Raw genomic sequence first — 21,210 nt, 5'->3', positions numbered from 1 at the left:
CCGGCGCTCTTACATGGAGCGGCTCGTCTGCGGGGCTGCTCTTGACGGAAGATCGGGTCCGGGACGAGATGAAGAGGCCGCAGCTCTCGTGCTGGGAGCTCTTTCGGGTGTTGACCATGGTTTCCCCTCGCTGCGGCTCTTGTCAGTTATATCTCTCCGCTTCTTACACTGTCTCAGCGAGTGGAGTACTGAGGCGCCATTTCTCTTTCTCTCTTGCTCTCTCTCTCTCTCTCTCTCTCTCTCTCTCTCGCTCTCTCTCTCTCTCTCTCCCTCTGCCGTCTGTCAGCGCCGAGCACTTCCGCTTTCAAGCGCGGTGATTCCCCCCGGTCGCACGCGAGTCCTCAGTGGCAAAACACTCATATCTTGCAAAAGTGAAACTGGCAGATGATGCAAAATGATGTAACAATGTTGTAAATAACCACATACATTAAAAAAGAAATACTAACATATATGCCAAAACTTGCTTGCCGAACTGGATATTAAATCTTGATAATTTTCTGTTTTTTCAAGCACGATTTCATTTGTAACAGTCGAATGTAGAGAAAACAACTTGAATCGTTTTGATGTTGCAGCTGTCAGAACCGGTATATCATTTGTAATTCAACTCCAGTGTTAACAGCTTAGCTCGTTCATAGTTGTCGGTGGGAATGCTCACCGCACGAGCTGCTGATGTAGCAGCCGAAGCAGGCTCGAGCGGCAATTCAGCACGTGTCTTTCTGATCTAATAATATTTTTAAATCTCCAGAAAAACTTGATTCGTTGTAACGTTTACCATTTATCAAAAGGTCAGTTGTGGGTTTTACGACAGTATATTATATTATACTTTCATTATACTATTATATTATACATGTACTTTGCCCGGTACTTCTGGGGGTTGGCAAGCGGTCCTTTTGATATTTGCATTCGGAGCGAAAGCAGAGCCACGTGGTGCTCTTCAGAGTTTGTTTTGGTCCGCGTTTGGGAGGAGAGCGGTGGGGCGGGAGGTAGTTATTAATGACTGTCTTTTATTGGCCGCTGTGTCAGAGTTAATATGAGAACCAAGCTCCACGATTAATAAATTATTAATGGGGTTATTTTCAATGCGCGTACTTATGTTTCATTGTTTAATTTATTCACAGTGTTAATTGCTTTTGTTTACTTTGATTATTTATAATAAATTAGTTGCATACTTTTTTATGCAATACAGCTTTTTTCATCTATTTACATGTTTCCATTTTTGCTTTGCTTCTCAAATAATTTGAATGAACTTGGTCATCTTTACATAATAGTCTTCTGTACAGGTGGTTAGTTTTTGCCCTGTTTGGGATTATATATTTATGTGTTACAATAACAACTGTAAAAAATGTAAATGCTGCTTTTGTTAAAGCGTGAAACTTCCTATGCTCTAACAGGACTTCCAATCCAACAAAAGCCATTAGAACACAAAACCAGCATATATATGGACTTTACAAACATGTTTATAGGCACAGTGTGGACTCCCCTGGTTTAAATGTCTGTTACAATGAATCTGCATTTGAGGGAAAGCAAATTCTAAAGCAAAATCGCTTTTTATTTTCATTTTTACTGTTCATAAGTTATAAAAAATTGAAAAAGTTTGTCACTTTTTAAAAAGATGATTATTAAGGCCCAGACCCAGGTGATCTTAAATTAGTCAGTGAGGATAATTCCAGGGCTGAACTTTTTATTCTGAAGTAACTCCATGTAACTCCAAGTTAACAACCATCGGTCCCTCTAAACAGTTGTCCAACTGTAAAAAGTTCAGCCCTGGAATTATACTTCCTGACTCATTGAAGCACATACTATGTCCTGATGCATTATCTTGTGCCTAACATCCTGAACTACATCCAACCTGTGGACTTGCTAGATTACCTAGCTCAATACCTGAACTGTTACCATCTTAACAGAGGATGGGCATCCTCCTATAGCCGGGTTACTCTGGAGATTCCTTTGGGTGATCGGGGCATGGTGCTCCCCTTTGGGATGTGATGGAATGGTGGTGGATGTGTGGGCAGAACTCTGGTGGTGTGGTGGTATGGAGTCAGCGTGGACCAAAATCACTAAGCAATGTTTCCAGTATCTTGTTAAATCGCCATGTTGCTTAGAATTTGCTCTAGCACCCAGTACTAGAGAGGTATACTTAATAAAGTGGCCACTCAGTATATGTCAATAATGTAATTACCAAAATTTACTTGCATATAAAATAAAATAAAACAATGTGTTGGACCTGGATTGTTGTTGTTGTTGTTGTTGTTGTTTTGTTTGTTTAATGAATTTATTTACAAAAGCCACATTCTAAACTGTTGTATTACTTTTCAACAATGGCTTCCCAAACTACTCCACATGAATGCTTCGCAGTAAGACCCTGTTGCTATGCAACGGCAAGCAGTCAGCCCGGCGACAGACCCTCGTGCATATTCAGTGCCCGGGGCTCCCGTCATGCCGTTTAGATTAACCGCCTTATTCTGTCCCTACTGCTAATTTGACTCTTAAGGGCGGGTGCGTTCGTAAGAGTTTGAGCTAAATACTTTCAAATATTTAACCTAATGATAAGCTATGTGGGACTGTTTTAATAATATATCCAGATGTAATTTGAAAGTTTGAAGAAATTACACCTGGTCCTTGTAGTTTCATTGTTGTACATGGACATTTCAGTCTGCGATGCTGTAGGCTAAACATGTTTGAACAATGTTGTTGTTTCACCAGCAGCTAGGCCTATATGTCATTCCATCAAAGCTATATTTTATTTGAAATAGCTAAATACATTTTTTAACTATTCTTTTATGTATTATTTTTTTAATCGTTTGAATGCTTTGTAGGGCGGCACGGATGGTGCAGTGGGTAGCACTGCCGCCTCACAGCAAGGAGGTCCTGGGTTCGAATCCCCGTCGGCCGGGGCCTCTCTGTGCGGAGTTTGCATGTTCTCCCCGTGTCTGCGTGGGTTTCCTCCGGGTACTCCGGTTTCCTCCCACAGTCCAAAGACATGCAGGTTAGGCTGATTGGAGAGTCTAAATTGCCCATAGGTATGAGTGTGTGAGTGTGTGAGTGTGTGAGTGTGTGAGTGAATGGTGTGTGTGCCCTGTGATGGACTGGCGACCTGTCCAGGGTGTATTCCTGCCTTTCGCCCAATGTATGCTGGGATAGGCTCCAGCCCCCCTGTGACCCTGTTCAGGATAAGCGGGTTAAGATAATGGATGGATGGATGGATGGATGGAGGGATGGATGGATGGAGGGATGAATGCTTTGTTTATGAAGAAGCCACCGTCACACTGGTCGCATACTGGCATTACGCCCCTTCTACGTCACAGCTCTGATCCGACCATCTGTCCGTCTTCCCCGATACACCTGCCATGTTTGGAACTGGTAGCACCGAGCAGTTTATATTTATTTAGTTGATAAATAAGTCAATAATTTATTGAAAAAGGTGCCAGATAGAGGAAACCGGAGATGGTTGTCACACTTTTTACTCACTTGTCATATAAGTCATTTCAACACTGGTGCAACCGTTTAGGTCTGAGGTAATAGCATGTATACCTTTATCATCTTGAAATAATATAAGAAAAAGTTAGAAACTCACAAAGACAACCTGTCACTTTGTGAAAACAAACCCACCGCAGGGTCGGTTGTCACATTGTATAATAAATGTAATATAATATAATAATATGAATATTTTAGTCACCAAATATGTTTTCAATTTGTTGATACATCAAAGATGTTTAGTTAATTAAAGAAATTAAATAAATATATTCACCACCTAGCAACATTTTCTCAACGAAGTAAGCTACTGCTTAGGTAAAAAGTGCATCTTTAATGGACATGGACAGACAACATTTCAAATGTTGGGATAGACATTTGTTTTAGGCTATAGATTTGACATGACAAATGACATGTGACAACCAACCCCAAAGTAAACGTGACAACCATCCGCAACAGTGCATTTTTGTTCGAATTGTAGCTCGTGACCACATGTTGTAGCCTAATGAAAGAGAAATATATATAAATGATAGTGGCTGCCAGTACTTTAAATTGAACCTATTTCAGTATTTCATAATAGCTAAACAAAATGTTGTCATGTGCAAAACAAAAGTATGCAATTTGTTCGATTAGCAAAAATCGAAGCAAACCAACGGATGGTCCGGCAGGGGGCAGTGAGATCCTGGCTGAAGTCAGCTCTTCGTAACATTACGTCAGTTTTGGATCACAGGCGTCGCCTACGTCAACGCGAAGCGGCGATTTGATTGGTTAGTAAACAGTGGGACGCCACAACTGCAAGGACGCTTACCCAGGCCGGATGACATCTGTGTGGGACACAGAAGCTGGTAGAAAAAAACTCCGTTATTGAAATTCATATGTAATGTCGGACATGGTCATGAGCTAAAACGCTTTCCTCAGAATGTTCCTGAAGTCGCAGGACTGACTCGAGACGCCTGCGTGTTCGGCGCCAGCCTGCTTCCTTATGTAATGTTGTCGCGCGCCTCTATAGCCGTTTAGCCTGCTGCGTATGTCTACCCCTGCTATGAGACAGCTAAATGTTTTGGAGCGTTTATGTCAAATCGAAATATTCTATTTCAGTTCCTTCGTGAATGTATTTGCTATTTGTATTTGCTTTGTGCGGCGTGGCTACCACCGAACTATTAACATGTAAATTGCCATGTCATGTTTTTTTTTTGCATCACGCTGATCTCGCAATAACCGCAAACTGCGTTTGTCTGTATGTACCTGTGTAGCCTAACGGTATTTGTCACCGTTGAGGTCAGGCCATTGAATCATCTTCTCTGTAGGTGAAGGAGCATTTAGATTTACCATTAGCAATCACACATTCTTATTCTTCAAACAAAAAAATATGAGTTATTATATTGGTATATATAGATGTCATATAACTAAGTGTCATATAAATATATATGACATCTAAAATCTAATTATATTTCATTGAATCTCTACTGAATCTGCAATCTTAAGAGTCAGGTGTCTGCAGGTGTTGCATTGCAGGGCACACTGTCGATGGCGGCATCAAACGGACTGTGTCACTGTCAGTAATGTGGTCAGACTGTGTTACTGTCAGTAATGTGGTCAGACAGGTCAGACTGTGTCACTGTCAGTAATGTGGTCAGACAGGTCAGACTGTGTTACTGTCAGTAATGTGGTCAGACTGTGTTACTGTCAGTAATGTGGTCAGACAGGTCAGACTGTGTCACTGTCAGTAATGTGGTCAGACTGTCACTGTCAGTAATGTGGTCAGACTGTGTTACTGTCAGTAATGTGGTCAGGCTGTGTTACTGTCAGTAATGTGGTCAGACAGGTCAGACTGTCACTGTCAGTAATGTGGTCAGACTGTGTCACTGTCAGTAATGTGGTCTGACAGGTCAGACTGTGTCACTGTCAGTAATGTGGTCAGACAGGTCAGACTGTGTCACTGTCAGTAATGTGGTCAGACAGGTCAGACTGTTACTGTCAGTAATGTGGTCAGACAGGTCAGACTGTGTCACTGTCAGTAATGTGGTCAGACAGGTCAGACTGTGTCACTGTCAGTAATGTGGTCAGACAGGTCAGACTGTCACTGTCAGTAATGTGGTCTGGAGTGTTGCCATGTGAGGAATTTATCTTAGCTATTCTCCTGAGAGCCGATTGCATTGCAACTTATGACAGAGGGTGTGTGTGTGAGTATCTGCACATGTGGAGATTTTGGGTGTGACACGTGTGTGTGTTTGTGTGTGTGTCTCCACAGATGGGAAAAGACACACGCCATGAAAGAAACTGACAGCAGAGAGAGCGGTGGAGACGCAGACTGGTGAGAAAGATCTAGAACATTATCACACAATAACACAAACATCACAATGAGAACATTATCACACAATAACACAAACATTATCACACAATAACACAATAACACAAACATCATCACACAATAACACAAACATATAACACAAACATTATCACACAATAACACAAACATTATCACACAATAACACAAGTATTATCACAATGAGAACATTATCACACAATAACACAAACATTATCACACAATAACACAAACATCACAATGAGAACATTATCACACAATTACACAAACATTATCACACAATAACACAAGTATTATCACAATGAGAACATTATCACACAATAACACAAACATCATCACACAATAACACAAACATATAACACAAACATTTTTCTGTAGCCTAAATACTGAATCCGGACAGTGCTCTGGTGTCCGGTTGCTTCCCTGCTCCATGGATTTCCACACCCTAACCCTAACCCTAATTGCCTGGGTCTCCTCTGCCCCATTAGATTGTCATTTGGATTAATAATGAATAATAATTTCTTATTTAGCTGATGCTTTTATCCAGAAGCGACTTACAGTTGATCAGGCTAAGCAGGGGACTATCCCCGGGAGCGATATGGGGTTAAGGGCCTTGCTGAAGGGCCTAGCATCTTATCATGGCTACACTGGGGCAAGAACCACCAACCTTCCGGGTCCCAGTCATGTACCTTAGCCGTTTGGCTATAAGCTGCCCTTTATATAGAGGCGGAATACCTTGGTTCTGGTCACTGGACCCCCCCCTGGACCCCCCCCCCCCCCCATTAATCTGTGCTGTTTCTCTCAGGGGGGAGGGGGAGGAGGGGCCCATGAGGCGGAGCTTCTCAGTGGAGGACCTGCTGGACGAGGTGGAGCGAATCGGGACAGTCCCAGCAGCCGACGCCAAGGTAACCAGCCCGCCCTGCAGCCAATCCCGCGTGGCCACGCTGTCCTTCAGCCAATCCCGCGTGGCCACGCTGCCCTGCAGCCAATCGCGCGTGGCCACGCTGCCCTGCAGCCAATCCCGCGTGGCCACGCTGTCCTTCAGCCAATCCCGCGTGGCCACGCTGTCCTTCAGCCAATCACACATGGCCACGCTGCCCTGCAGCCAATCACGCGTGGCCACGCTGCCCTGCAGCCAATCACGCGTGGCCACGCTGTCCTTCAGCCAATCACACGTGGCCACGCTGCCCTGCAGCCAATCGCACGTGAACACGCTGCCCTGCAGCCAATCACGCATGGCCACGCTGTCCTTCAGCCAATCACGCATGGCCACGCTGCCCTGCAGCCAATCACGCGTGGCCACGCTGCCCTGCAGCCAATCGCACGTGAACACGCTGCCCTGCAGCCAATCGCGTGTGGCCACGCTGCCCTGCAGCCAATCACGCGTGGCCACGCTGCCCTGCAGCCAATCACGCGTGGCCACGCTGCCCTGCAGCCAATCGCACGTGGCCACGCTGCCCTGCAGCCAATCACACAAATGAAACTTTTGCAGGTGGAGATGGTGGTGAGGCTGTGGAAGGATGGGTTCACTGTAAACGAGGAGGCGTTCCGGAGCTACTCCCAGGACGAGAACCAGCAGTTCCTGGAGGCCATTAAGCGAGGGTCAGTCACATGGGCGGTCATGTGATCAATCTCTGTGTGGGGCCGACGCCCCTGTGCTGGAATGGGGCTGTGGCTTCTTCACAGACCTCTTGTACATAGTCTACTTTTGTCACCGAAATGGAGAGTTCTTTTACCAAACCTCCAGTTTTAATGCAATGCATCTTGGACTATGTCATGGTTAGTTATTTGTCTACATCTGTATTAAAGGGTCTTTACAACTGTATGATAACTAAATTATTGTAAGGGAGTGGGATCGGAGGACCAAATGGACCAGTTGGGTTCGAAAAGTTACCCACAAGACATGAGATAACCACTAATATTTTCTGGGCGCATCCCTGGAGACAAGGGATACACCCCAGAGGAGGAGGGGAATAGGCACTTAGCCAACCAATAAAATGACCAATCAAAATGGTGGAGAAGTCTAATCTGAGTGAGATTAAAAAAGCGTCAGGGTCACCGCACGGCGGGAGGAAAAGAGTAGTGAGCAGGTATGTGAACAGGGAGAACCCGACTGCGTCATCACCTCCTGAGGAACAAACATCCCATCTCCAACACCCCTAACAACGCAGGAATACGGGCCCTAATACTAGCATACTCAAAGAACATCAGCACTCTAATTCAACAGACGAAACTGTTAACGAAAATTATTATTTTAAGAGTTATTTATACACAGGTGAGAAGTGTGCAGGAACAATTACAAACAATCTAATTTCCTGATGAAACATCCATCCATCCATCCATTATCTGAACCCGCTTATCCTGAACAGGGTCTATCCATCCATCCATCCATTATCTAAACCCGCTTATCCTGAACAGGGTCTATCCATCCATCCATCCATTATCTAAACCCGCTTATCCTGGCCGCAGGGGGGCTGGAGCCTATCCCAGCATGCATTGGGCGAAAGGCAGGAATACACCCTGGACAGGTCGCCAGTCCATCACAGGGCACACACACCATTCACTCACACACTCATACCTACGGGCAATTTAGACTCTCCAATCAGCCTCACCTGCATGTCTTTGGACTGTGGGAGGAAACCGGCAGTGCTACCCACTGCACCATCCGTGCCCCCCCCACTGCACCATCCGTGCCCCCCCCACTGCACCATCCGTGCCCCCCCCCCCACTGCACCATCCGTGCCCCCCCCACTGCACCATCCGTGCCCCCCCCACTGCACCATCCGTGCCCCCCCCCCACTGCACCATCCGTGCCCCCCCCACTGCACCATCCGTGCCCCCCCCCCCACTGCACCATCCGTGCCCCCCCCACTGCACCATCCGTGCCCCCCCCCACTGCACCATCCGTGCGGATGGTGCAGTGGGGGGGGGCACGGATGGAATACAGGAATACAGGAGTACAGAAAGTCATCAGCACGGCCTAATCGCTGCTCATTGCATTTTTACATTACATTTTAGTCATTTGGCAGACGTTTTTAATCCAAAGCGACTTACACGTGCATAGGTTCTACCATAAGTCAAAGCATCACATCCAGAAACTAGCAAAATACACAGGAAATGCTGTTCTAAACATAGTTGTCATCATAAGTGCATTTTTTTTTTTTTTTTGGGGGGGGGGCGGTTAGACAAGGATAGGGATATCAGAAAGGAGGGGCAGGGGAAATCAGGAGGGAGGACTAAGGTAGAGTTTGAAAAGGTTTGCGAAAGTGAAATTAATTACCAAATGGGCAGAAATGCGACAAGGTAGTGCCTTGAGTTTCCTCAGAATAGAAGTACAGAACCGTCACAAATGATATCTGCTGGACATTTATAAGTTGTGTTACAACAGACATCATGAAGAGAATGTAATGCTGAGTTCTATAGAAGTCGTGACTTTGCCCAATATCTGATCTTGCGTTAAAGAGTCTAAATATTAGTAAAAATTGCATTCACCTCTATCTATGTCTGCCTCTACCTGTACACCTGTGTCACCCCAGAACACCTGTCCCTGGTCTTACACCTGGTCACACTAAAATGCCTGGCCCTGTTCCCACACCAGGGAGCTCCCAGAGGAGCTGGAGCGCCGGTCGGAGGAGGGCGAGCTGGAGGTGGTCATGCAGGACATGAAGGATGAGCCCTACGTCCCGCGCAAGAGAAGCTTCCACCCGTTCACCGGCCGGGGGTACCGCCTCGGCAGGTCTGAGTCCAGGGAGTGATGGAAACCCCAATATAAAACTAGCATGTTGGGGCTCCATGTGTGACCAGTGTAGCGTGTATGTAGCATGTATGTTGCGTGTATGTGGCGTGTAGGTTGTGTGTATGTAGCATGTATGTAGCATGTAGGTTGTGTGTATGTAACATGTATGTAGCGTGTAGGTTGTGTATGTAGCATGTATCTAGCATGTATGTGGCGTGTATGCACTGTGGCACAGTCTATAGGCATGTTCTCCGTGAGGAAAACCACATGAGAATTTATCCACTTGCACTCCCGCTGATGGTCAAATACTCACACCAACCCTGCTCTGCCGATCATGATGTTTACCTTCCTGTGTGTGCCCCTCCCCCCCTCCCCCTGTGTGTGTGTGTGTGCCCCTCCCCCCTCCCCCTGTGTGTGCCCCTCCCCTGTGTGTATGTCCCCCTCCCCCTGTGTGTGCCCCTCCCCTGTGTGTGTGTCCCCCTCCCCCTGTGTGTGCCCCTCCCCTGTGTGTGTGTGCCCCTCCCCCTGTGTGTGTGCCCCTCCCCCCTCCCCCTGTGTGTGTGCCCCTCCCCCTGTGTGTGTGCCCCTCCCCCTGTGAGTGTGCCCCTCCCCCTGTGTGTGTGCCCCTCCCCCTGTGTGTGTGCCCCTCCCCCCTCCCCCTGTGTGTGTGCCCCTCCCCCCTCCCCCTGTGTGTGTGTGTGCCCCTCCCCCTGTGTGTGTCCCTCCCCCTGTGTGTGTGTGTGTGTGTGTGTGCCCCTCCCCCTGTGTGTGTGTGTGTGTCCCTCCCCCTGTGTGTGTGTGTGCCCCTCCCCCTGTGTGTGTGTGTGTGTGTGTGTGTGTGTGTGTGTGTGTGTCCCTCCCCAGCGTTGCACCCCGGGTCGTGGCCCGCTCCCCCTCCCTTCACGAGGACACAGAGCCTCCCCTCCCATTGGTGGAGCTCAACCACACCCAGCCAATCACCAGCCTGCAGATCTGGCTGGCGGACGGGCGAAGACTAGTGCAGAAGTTTAACCTCTCGCACAGGTATGTGCAGGTCCTCCTTCAGGTGCTCTGTGTGTGTGTATTTGTGTGTGTGTGTGTTACAGGATCAGTGATGTGCTGCTCTGTGTGTGTGTGTGTGTGTGTGTGTTTGTGTGTGTGTGTGTTACAGGATCAGTGATGTGCTGCTCTGTGTGTGTGTGTGTGTGTGTTACAGGATCAGTGATGTGCTGCTCTGTGTGTGTGTGTGTGTGTGTGTGTGTGTGTGTGTTACAGGATCAGTGATGTGCTGCTATGTGTGTGTGTGTGTGTGTGTGTTACAGGATCAGTGATGTGCTGCTCTGTGTGTGTGTGTGTGTGTGTGTGTGTGTCTGTGTGTGTTACAGGATCAGTGATGTGCTGCTCTGTGTGTGTGTGTGTGTTACAGGATCAGTGATGTGCTGCTCTGTGTGTGTGTGTGTGTGTTACAGGATCAGTGATGTGCTGCTCTGTGTGTGTGTGTGTGTGTGTGTTACAGGATTAGTGACGTGCGGCTGTGTGTGTGTGTGTGTGTGTGTGTGTGAGTGTTACAGTTACAGGATCAGTGATGTGCTGCTCTGTGTGTGTGTGTGTGTTACAGGATCAGTGATGTGCTGCTCTGTGTGTGTGTGTGTGTGTGTGTGTGTGTTACAGGATCAGTAACGTGCGGCTCTGTGTGTGTGTGTGTGTGTGTGTGTGTTACAGGATCAGTGATGTGCTGCTCTGTGTGTGTGTGTGTGTGTGTGTGTGTTACAGGATCAGTGATGTGCTGCTCTGTGTGTGTGTGTGTGTGTGTTACAGGATCAGTAATGTGCTGCTCTGTGTGTGTGTGTTACAGGATCAGTGATGTGCTGCTCTCTGTGTGTGTGTGTGTGTTACAGGATCAGTGATGTGCTGCTCTGTGTGTGTGTGTGTTACAGGATCAGTGATGTGCTGCTCTGTGTGTGTGTGTGTGTGTCTGTGTGTGTGTGTGTGTGTGTTACAGGATCAGTGATGTGCTGCTATGTGTGTGTGTGTGTGTGTGTGTGTTACAGGATCAGTGATGTGCTGCTCTGTGTGTGTGTGTGTGTGTGTGTGTGTGTCTGTGTGTGTTACAGGATCAGTGATGTGCTGCTCTGTGTGTGTGTGTGTGTTACAGGATCAGTGATGTGCTGCTCTGTGTGTGTGTGTGTGTGTTACAGGATCAGTGATGTGCTGCTCTGTGTGTGTGTGTGTGTGTGTGTTACAGGATTAGTGACGTGCGGCTGTGTGTGTGTGTGTGTGTGTGTGTGAGTGTTACAGTTACAGGATCAGTGATGTGCTGCTCTGTGTGTGTGTGTGTGTTACAGGATCAGTGATGTGCTGCTCTGTGTGTGTGTGTGTGTGTGTGTGTTACAGGATCAGTAACGTGCGGCTCTGTGTGCGTGTGTGTGTGTGTGTGTGTTACAGGATCAGTGATGTGCTGCTCTGTGTGTGTGTGTGTGTGTTACAGGATCAGTGATGTGCTGCTCTGTGTGTGTGTGTGTGTGTGTTACAGGATCAGTAATGTGCTGCTCTGTGTGTGTGTGTTACAGGATCAGTGATGTGCTGCTCTGTGTGTGTGTGTGTGTTACAGGATCAGTGATGTGCTGCTCTATGTGTGTGTGTGTGTGTGTTACAGGATCAGTGATGTGCTGCTCTGTGTGTGTGTGTGTGTGTGTGTGTGTGTGTGTGTTACAGGATCAGTGATGTGCTGCTATGTGTGTGTGTGTGTGTTACAGGATCAGTGATGTGCTGCTCTGTGTGTGTGTGTGTGTCTGTGTGTGTTACAGGATCAGTGATGTGCTGCTCTGTGTGTGTGTGTGTGTGTGTGTGTTACAGGATCAGTGATGTGCTGCTCTGTGTGTGTGTGTGTGTGTGTGTGTTACAGGATCAGTGATGTGCTGCTCTGTGTGTGTGTGTGTGTTACAGGATTAGTGACGTGCGGCTCTGTGTGTGTGTGAGTGTTACAGTTACAGGATCAGTGATGTGCTGCTCTGTGTGTGTGTGTGTGTGTGTGTGTTACAGGATCAGTGATGTGCTGCTCTGTGTGTGTGTGTGTGTGTGTGTGTGTGTTACAGGATCAGTAACGTGCGGCTCTGTGTGTGTGTGTGTGTGTGTGTGTGTGTGTGTTACAGGATCAGTGATGTGCTGCTCTGTGTGTGTGTGTGTGTTACAGGATCAGTGATGTGCTGCTCTGTGTGTGTGTGTGTGTTACAGGATCAGTAATGTGCTGCTCTGTGTGTGTGTGTTACAGGATCAGTGATGTGCTGCTCTGTGTGTGTGTGTGTGTGTGTGTGTTACAGGATCAGTGATGTGCTGCTCTGTGTGTGTGTGTGTGTGTGTGTGTGTTACAGGATCAGTGATGTGCTGCTATGTGTGTGTGTGTGTGTGTGTTACAGGATCAGTGATGTGCTGCTCTGTGTGTGTGTGTGTGTGTGTTACAGGATCAGTGATGTGCTGCTCTGTGTGTGTGTGTGTGTGTTACAGGATCAGTGATGTGCTGCTCTGTGTGTGTGTGTGTGTTACAGGATCAGTGATGTGCTGCTCTGTGTGTGTGTGTGTGTGTGTCACAGGATTAGTGACGTGCGGCTCTGTGTGTGTGTGTGTGTGTGAGTGTTACAGTTACAGGATCAGTGATGTGCTGCTCTGTGTGTGTGTGTGTTACAGGATCAGTGATGTGCTGCTCTGTGTGTGTGTGTGTGTGTGTTACAGGATCAGTAACGTGTGGCTCTGTGTTTGTGTGTGTGTGTGTTACAGGATCAGTGATGTGCTGCTCTGTGTGTGTGTGTGTGTTACAGGATCAGTGATGTGCTGCTCTGTGTGTGTGTGTGTGTGTGTTACAGGATCAGTAATGTGCTGCTCTGTGTGTGTGTGTTACAGGATCAGTGATGTGCTGCTGTGTGTGTGTGTGTGTGTTACAGGATCAGTGATGTGCTGCTCTGTGTGTGTGTGTGTGTGTGTGTGTGTGTTACAGGATCAGTGATGTGCTGCTCTGTGTGTGTGTGTGTGTGTGTGTTACAGGATCAGTAATGTGCTGCTCTGTGTGTGTGTGTGTGTGTGTTACAGGATCAGTGACGTGCGGCTCTGTGTGTGTGTGTGTGTGTTACAGGATCAGTGATGTGCTGCTTTGTGTGTGTGTGTGTGTGTTACAGGATCAGTGATGTGCTGCTGTGTGTGTGTGTTACAGGATCAGTGATGTGCTGCTCTGCGTGTGTGTGTTACAGGATCAGTGATGTGCTGCTCTGTGTGTGTGTGTGTTACAGGATCAGTGATGTGCTGCTCTGTGTGTGTGTGTGTGTGTGTGTGTGTGTGTGTGTTACAGGATCAGTGATGTGCTGCTCTGTGTGTGTGTGTGTGTGTTACAGGATCAGTGATGTGCTGCTCTGTGTGTGTGTGTTACAGGATCAGTGATGTGCTGCTCTGTGTGTGTGTGTGTTACAGGATCAGTGATGTGCTGCTCTGTGTGTGTGTGTTACAGGATCAGTGATGTGCTGCTCTGTGTGTGTGTGTTACAGGATCAGTGATGTGCTGCTCTTTGTGTGTGTGTGTGTGTGTGTGTTACAGGATCAGTGATGCGCTGCTCTGTGTGTGTGTGTGTTACAGGATCAGTGATGCGCTGCTCTGTGTGTGTGTGTGTGTGTGTTACAGGATCAGTGATGTGCTGCTCTGTGTGTGTGTGTGTGTGTGTTACAGGATCAGTGATGTGCTGCTCTGTGTGTGTGTGTTACAGGATCAGTGATGTGCTGCTCTGTGTGTGTGTGTGTGTGTGTGTGTGTTACAGGATCAGTGATGTGCTGCTCTGTGTGTGTGTGTTACAGGATCAGTGATGTGCTGCTCTGTGTGTGTGTGTGTGTGTGTGTGTGTTACAGGATCAGTGATGTGCTGCTCTGTGTGTGTGTGTGTGTGTTACAGGATCAGTGATGTGCAGGACTTTGTGCAGCAGTCCCAGCGGGTGGAGCTGTCTGTGCCGTTTGTGCTGACCACGTCTCTGCCTCTGCGGGAGCTGGGAGAGGGAGAGCTGAGCCTGGCCGAGGCAGACCTGTCCAACGCCGTCATCGTCCAGCGACCCCTCAACCCCCAGCCGCCCTTCGGCCACTCCTGACCTGCCCTGAGCCAGGCGCCCCCCAAATCCCCCGGATACCCCGAGATCCTGCACTAACCCCCCAAATCCCCCGGATACCCCGAGATCCTGCACTAACCCCCCAAATCCCCCGGATACCCCGAGATCCTGCACTAACCCCCCAAATCCCCCGGATACCCCGAGATCCTGCACTAACCCCCCAAATTCTGCAGCGCCTCAAATCTTACTCAGATGCCTCCACATACCGCACTCCCAATACTGCTCATACACCCCAAAATCCAGCACCTTAAATACTCCTTGGCCTCCCGAAGCTCCAGCACTGCCCCCCCCGCGTGTGGAAACTCTGTGAGGACTCAACCGGGGGGAGGGTGTGTTTCTGCCCCCCCATCAACTCCAGGGAGAGTGGGACTGATGAGCAATTATGGTTTTATGATTATGATTTTATGATTTAAAAAGATAATAAACATGAGTGCTGAAGAATGGGGAATATAATCTGAAACGCTGGGTTAAGCCCTGCCCAGGTTACATGTAAAGCTGCAGATGGCTTAATTGTACAGTAAAGAATAGGCCTGTACAGGAGAGTGTGACTATGACTGTACAGGATAGTGTGACTGTATGACTGTACAGGAGAGTGTGACTATGACTCTACAGGATAGTGTGACACTATATGACTGTACAGGAGAGTGACTATGACTCTACAGGATAGTGTGACTATATGACTGTACAGGAGAGTGTGACTGTATGACTCTACAGGATAGTGTGACTATATGACTGTACAGGATAGTGTGACTGTATGACTACAGGAGAGTGACTATGACTCTACAGGATAGTGTGACTGTATGACTGTACAGGAGAGTGTGACTATATGACTGTACAGGAGAGTGTGACTGTATGACTGTACAGGAGAGTGACTGTATGACTCTACAGGAGAGTGTGACTGTATGACTCTACAGGATAGTGTGACCCTATATGACTGTACAGGAGAGTGTGACTGTATGACTTCAGGATAGTGTGACTATATGACTACAGGATAGTGTGACTGTATGACTGTACAGGAGAGTGTGACTGTATGACTACAGGAGAGTGACTGTATGACTCTACAGGAGAGTGTGACTATATGACTGTACAGGATAGTGTGACTATATGACTGTACAGGAGAGTGTGACTGTATGACTCTACAGGATAGTGTGACTATGACTGTACAGGAGAGTGTGTGACTATATGACTGTACAGGAGACTGTGTAACTATATGACAGGCGGGCGACATGGCTCAGGCAGTAAGAACAGTTGTCTGGCAGTTGGAGGGTTGCTGGTTCGATCCCCTGCCCGGGCTGTGTCGAAGTGTCCCTGAGCAAGACACCTAACCCCTAAATGCTCCTGACGAGCTGGTCGGCACCTTGCATGGCAGCCAATCGCCGTCGGTGTGTGAGTGTGTATATGAATGGGTGAATGCGAAGCATCAATTGTACAGCGCTTTGGATAAAGGCGCTATATAAATGCCAACCATTTACCATTTACCATTATGACTGTACAGGAGAGTATGTGACTATATGACTGCAGGATAGTGTGACTTGTCTCTTTAGATGGAAAGCACAGGAATGCGATGTGTGTGTGTGAGTCACAGTAACTGTAATGGGTGAACACTCCCTCAACATTGAAGTCACACCGTCTATAAAACATATCTGGGTGCGTCAATAAATTCTCTGTCCAGAGGGGTGGGGGGAGGAGACGAGACGCATCCACCATCTCAACACCAAACCACTCCTTTACCAAAACCCACACCATCCCTCAGCCATTCTGATTCATCCTCTAGTGCAGATTCATATTACTGCAGCTGGGATATTAATGCATTTCCTCAGAAAGGTTCATGGATATAAGAGTTGGTTGGTAGTGGCACAGTTCTCACTCCCTGAATCCAGAGTTCAAGAGCATCCTGAAGGTCTAAAATGACCTATAGATATCGTATTATTATTATTATTATTATTATACACGTGTGTGTATGACCATCTAAACGATGAAGGTCTTATTTCAGCATGGCGCTCCGTGGTGTGTGGGTTGGTGGGGGAAGCAACACTATTCAGAGTGAATATTAATCATGCAGGAGAATATTCATGTGTGAATATGAAGGGAGACACGTTTATGACTCACTGAGGAACGCGCTTCCATTGCCGGGAGAGACGGACAGGGTGACTTATGGTGGCCGATACTCTGATCAATAATCAATACATTCTCAGCCAGTCAAGCTCCAGCGGGACAGCCTAGCATATCAGCGGTGTGCTGGGGTCCTTACTCCTGGTCCTGGAGAGCCACAGGCTGTGCTGGGGTCCTCACTTCTAGTCCTGGAGAGCCGCAGGGTGTGTTGGGGTCCTCACTGCTGGTCCTGGAGAGCCGCAGGGTGTGCTGGGGTCCTCACTCCTGGTCCTGGAGAGCCACAGGGTGTGCTGGGCTCCTCACTCCTGGTCCTGGAGAGCCGCAGGGTGTGTTGGGGTCCTCACTGCTGGTCCTGGAGAGCCGCAGGGTGTGCTGGGGTCCTCACTCCTGGTCCTGGAGAGCCACAGGGTGTGCTGGGCTCCTCACTCCTGGTCCTGGAGAGCCGCAGGGTGTGCTGGGCTCCTCACTGCTGGTCCTGCAGTTCTCCAGGACCAGGAATGAACATTACTGCTAGAATGAGTTGGCCGAGTACATACAGTAATTACATTACATTACTGTATGTACAGTACTGTGCAAAAGTCTTAGGCACCGGTATAACATTCTGTACAGATAAGATTCTTCCCAAAATAATTCAATGAAAGTTCCTAAATAAACGTATTGTACATTTTACATTACATTTGAGTAATTTGGCAGAATAGTTCAAAACTGAATCAAATCAATATTTTTTGTGACCACCTTTTGGTGTTAAAACTGCATCACTTCTCTGAGATAGCCAACGCTGTCCTGCAGTTCTATAAGACAATCAGCAGGGAGGTTGTTCCAAGCATGTTGGAGAACTTGCCACAGTTCTTCTGCAGACTTTGGTTGACTCCTTGCTTCTGATCTCAGACAGCCTTGATCAAGTTTTTATCTAGAAAGTAGTCAATTGCTTACAGTAATATGTTACTTTTTAAAATGAAATACAAAAATGTCTCTGTAAAATTAAATCTTTTGGAAAATGAATATTTGGAAATCAATATGTGTTCTTTTATACTAACACACACAAAAAAATGAACATATATAATAAAGCCCAGGGTGCCTCAGACTCCTGCACAGAACAGTACTGATACTATAACATCACTGCTATTACTGTATGTATGTAATGTGCAGTGATACTATAACATCACTGCTATTACTGTATGTATGTAATGTGCAGTGATACTATAACATCACTGCTATTACTGTATGTATGTAATGTGCAGTGATACTATAACATCACTGCTATTACTGTATGTATGTAATGTGCAGTGATACCGTAGGATGAGTTGGTCAAGTATATACAGTAATTACATTACATTAATGGCATTTGTAATTACAGTGCATTACATGTATCTCTTCCAGTTTTGCATCAAATAAGGTTTTAATTTTTAAAGTAGGCCAAGTACAGCCACGGGGCTGTTAACAGAAATCTGAAATGACGGTTCTATATAGCCTACAGTATAAGGAAGATTACACTTTAGAAAGCTGACTGGTACTTATTTTATTTATTCTTATATTTAACCGACAAGAAAATGCACGTCTTTCGCGTTTGTTTTCTCATTCTATTTCTCACTGCTGGAAATTAATGTCACTTTACGGCATCTTGAATGGTCGGTCTGCTCCCAACTGTCCACTTATCTTCTTCACAACAATCTCCATGACCCCAACCAGTCTGGCTTCAAGAGTGGCCACTCCACTGAGACCACCCTGCTCGCGGTCACTGAGGCACTCCATTCTGCTAAAGCCAAATCCCTCTCCTCTGTCCTCATCTTCCCCGACCTGTCGGCCGCCTTCGATACAGTCAACCATGAGATTCTTCTCTCATCGCTGACTGGGATGGGTGTCACAGGGTCTGTGCTCGCTTGGTTTTCCTCCTACCTCTCTGGTCGCTCCTACCAGGTGACTAACCCTACAAAAGTCCCGCAGGGCTCGGTTCTTGGTCCTCTCCTCTTCTCGCTATACACCATGTCTCTTGGTTCTGTTATCTCTTTCCATGGCTTTTCTTACCATTCCTACGCCGATGACACCCAACTCTTTATTTCCTTCCCCCCCGATACCCAAGTCACCACACAGATCTCTGCCTGCTTGGCTGATATCTCTGCGTGGATGACTTCCCACCACCTGAAGCTTAACCTTGCCAAAACTGAGCTTCTCTACATCCCTGCTAAGTCCTCTCCGTCAATCGACCTCTCACTGACTTTGTAGTTTCCTCCTCCCGTACGGCAAAGAATCTTGGGGTGACTCTTGATAACTGCTTCACCCTGGCTCCACAAGTATCCTCCACTGCCAGAATCTGCAGGTTCTTTCTGTACAATATACGCCGTATCCGTCATCTCCTAACGGAGAAAGCCACCCAGCTCCTAGTCCAGGCGCTCATCATTTCCCGCCTGGATTACTGCAACTCCCTCCTAGCCGGTCTCCCAGCGTGTGCCATCAAGCCCCTCCAGCTGGTCCAGAATGCTGCAGCCCGCCTGATCACCAGTCAGCCCAGGTCGGCTCATGTCACCCCGCTTCTCATTGGCCTCCACTGGCTTCCTATTGCTGCACGCATCCTATTCAAGGCCCTAGTGTTGGCATTTCAGGCTGTTAAGGGGACGGCCCCACCTTACATACAATCCTTGATCACTCCCTACTCCCCAGCTAGACCACTCCGGTCTGCCAGCTCTGGTCGCCTTATGGTTCCCTCTCTACGTGCACCTGGCAGTCGAGCTGCAGGTTCACGCCTGTTTTCCGTTCTGGTTCCTCAGTGGTGGAATGACTTGCCTACCACTGTCAGGACAGCAGAATCCCTCCCCCTATTTCAACGCAGACTAAAAACACACCTTTTCAAACTCTACCTTAGTCCTCCCTCCTGATTTCCCCCGCCCCCCTTTCTGATATCCCTATCCTTATCTAACCCCCCCCCCCCCCCAAAAAAAAATAAAATAAATAAATAAAAATAAAAATAAATAAAATGTTTTAAACTATGTTTAGAACAGCATTCCATGTGTATTTTCCTCGTTCTGGATGTGATGCTTTGACTTGTGGAAGAACCTATGCACTTATAAATTGCTTTGGATTAAAAGCGTCTGCCAAATGACTAAAATGTAAATGTAAATCTTCAATATTTAACGCCGGTGGGGGAAACGCCGGTGGGGGCCGCTAAGTGCAGCCTAGGACGGAGAGACCGAGCCCGGAGAAGCGGTCAGTTCAGGCGGCGGCGGAGAGACGAGAGGAAGCGGTGGGAACAAGCTGGAATTAAGGTATGGGACCACCTTCCTGGCGCTGAAGGAATGCCCCAGTCTACACCATTTCCCTCACCGTGATGGATCTTTCGCCCACCGGAAATCTCTCGGCGCACGGGACCCAATTCCATAAGTAAATTTTTAATAAGCCTCGAGCACGAAAGGAATTACACATTCTGAAATTCCCATAACTCCCTGTGAACCAACCAGTTTTTTTCGTGCGCGAGTTGTGTTTCTAACCCTAACCCGTTTCTGAACGCGGCGCCCGGTTCTGTTACTGACTGAATTTCGGGAATGTGGGGAAGCATTTGAGCCGCACGTCACCAGTTCCCCCAGAGAGAAGAACTCAGGTTTTCAGTGCTGAAGAACCGGTACATACAGGTGCGTTTTAATATTAAAATTTCAACTTTTTTATGTCGTCCCATTCGAGACTCCATTTCAAAAAGAAAGCGCACGGGTCAATGACCTCCAGCGCGGGGTTTGATTCGCGCGGCGGAGCTGATTGATGTTTTATTGTTTATCGATGATGAAAGTGTATGCACGCGCCCACGGCTTGATGGTTCGTTCTAGTCTACGTACAGGCACAAATCACAGATTTGTTAGGTTGATTTAGATAGCTAGCATTACGTGATTTAACGCATGTTGAATTAGATTCTCTCTAATCGGCCTAGGATATATGTGTATATGTTGGTATATGATTTTGAATGTTCCACGGAATATGTTTTACATAAAACTGCAAATTGGCTGTAACAATTGATGCGTTTGATAGGGAATATATATTTTTAATATATCTTTTATGGAAACATATTAGGCTACTTATATTTATTTTGTTAAATTGTATTTATTATGTGCGCTATTACGCACGGACATAATAATAATAATAATAATAATAATAATAATAATAATAATATATAAAATGAAAAATTCAAACCATTAGACAGACGTATTTCATACATCGTTCTAACACGATAATTAATTGCATTGTGCAATGCATTCATTGAGACATAGATCAGCACAACCAAGAAAAGAAGAATTTACATGGCGTGGTTTGTAGGCTATGCTGCTACCAAACTACAGTGAAACCGCCGTGACAGCTACGCTACGTGACGTCGGGGTTCACACTAATGAAAGCATGAATGCCAGTCACCAGACATATATGTGATTCCACACCTCTGAAACCAGCCACGGGAATCGCACCTAACTTCAT

At 47.1% G+C, this 21,210-nt stretch overlaps 2 protein-coding genes across 3 annotated transcripts in view; one reads left to right on the top strand and one right to left on the bottom strand.

The window, feature by feature from the left end:
- The window catches only part of atad2b (ATPase family AAA domain containing 2B), a 51,468-nt gene extending 51,205 nt beyond the window's left edge, over positions 1-263 (bottom strand). Inside the window, exon 1 of the mRNA XM_061242874.1 lies at positions 14-263. Within this exon, the coding sequence (XP_061098858.1) occupies positions 14-118 (105 nt within the window). The 5' untranslated portion in view covers positions 119-263. The remainder of the gene's footprint in view (positions 1-13) is intronic.
- A 3,963-nt stretch (positions 264-4,226) lies between these two features.
- Positions 4,227-17,763, top strand: ubxn2a (UBX domain protein 2A). Of its 2 annotated transcripts, none has more exons than XM_061244016.1 (7): positions 4,227-4,316; positions 5,723-5,785; positions 6,603-6,702; positions 7,290-7,399; positions 9,396-9,533; positions 10,398-10,556; positions 14,442-17,763. In XM_061244016.1, exons 2-7 carry the CDS (start codon positions 5,742-5,744, stop codon positions 14,629-14,631), a joined length of 741 nt encoding a protein of 246 aa, XP_061100000.1. In that variant the 5' UTR covers positions 4,227-4,316; positions 5,723-5,741; the 3' UTR covers positions 14,632-17,763. The 2 variants fall into 2 exon arrangements, with proteins under 2 accessions (XP_061100000.1, XP_061100001.1); XM_061244017.1 differs by having other exon boundaries at positions 4,315-4,455.
- Positions 17,764-21,210: the final 3,447 nt, after the last annotated feature.

The sequence above is a fragment of the Conger conger genome, chromosome 5, assembly GCF_963514075.1.
Source record: "Conger conger chromosome 5, fConCon1.1, whole genome shotgun sequence".
In the NCBI taxonomy this organism is placed as follows: Eukaryota; Metazoa; Chordata; class Actinopteri; order Anguilliformes; family Congridae; genus Conger; species Conger conger.
This window is presented reverse-complemented; position numbering and strand designations above follow the sequence as displayed.

Coding starts and splice junctions, on each gene's coding strand:
- ubxn2a (XM_061244016.1), top strand. CDS start 5,742: ATGAAAGAAACTGACAGCAGAGAGAGCGGTGGAGACGCAGACTG. Junction 5,786..6,602: donor AGCGGTGGAGACGCAGACTG/GTGAGAAAGATC, acceptor TGTTTCTCTCAG/GGGGGAGGGGGAGGAGGGGC. Junction 7,400..9,395: donor CTGGAGGCCATTAAGCGAGG/GTCAGTCACATG, acceptor TTCCCACACCAG/GGAGCTCCCAGAGGAGCTGG.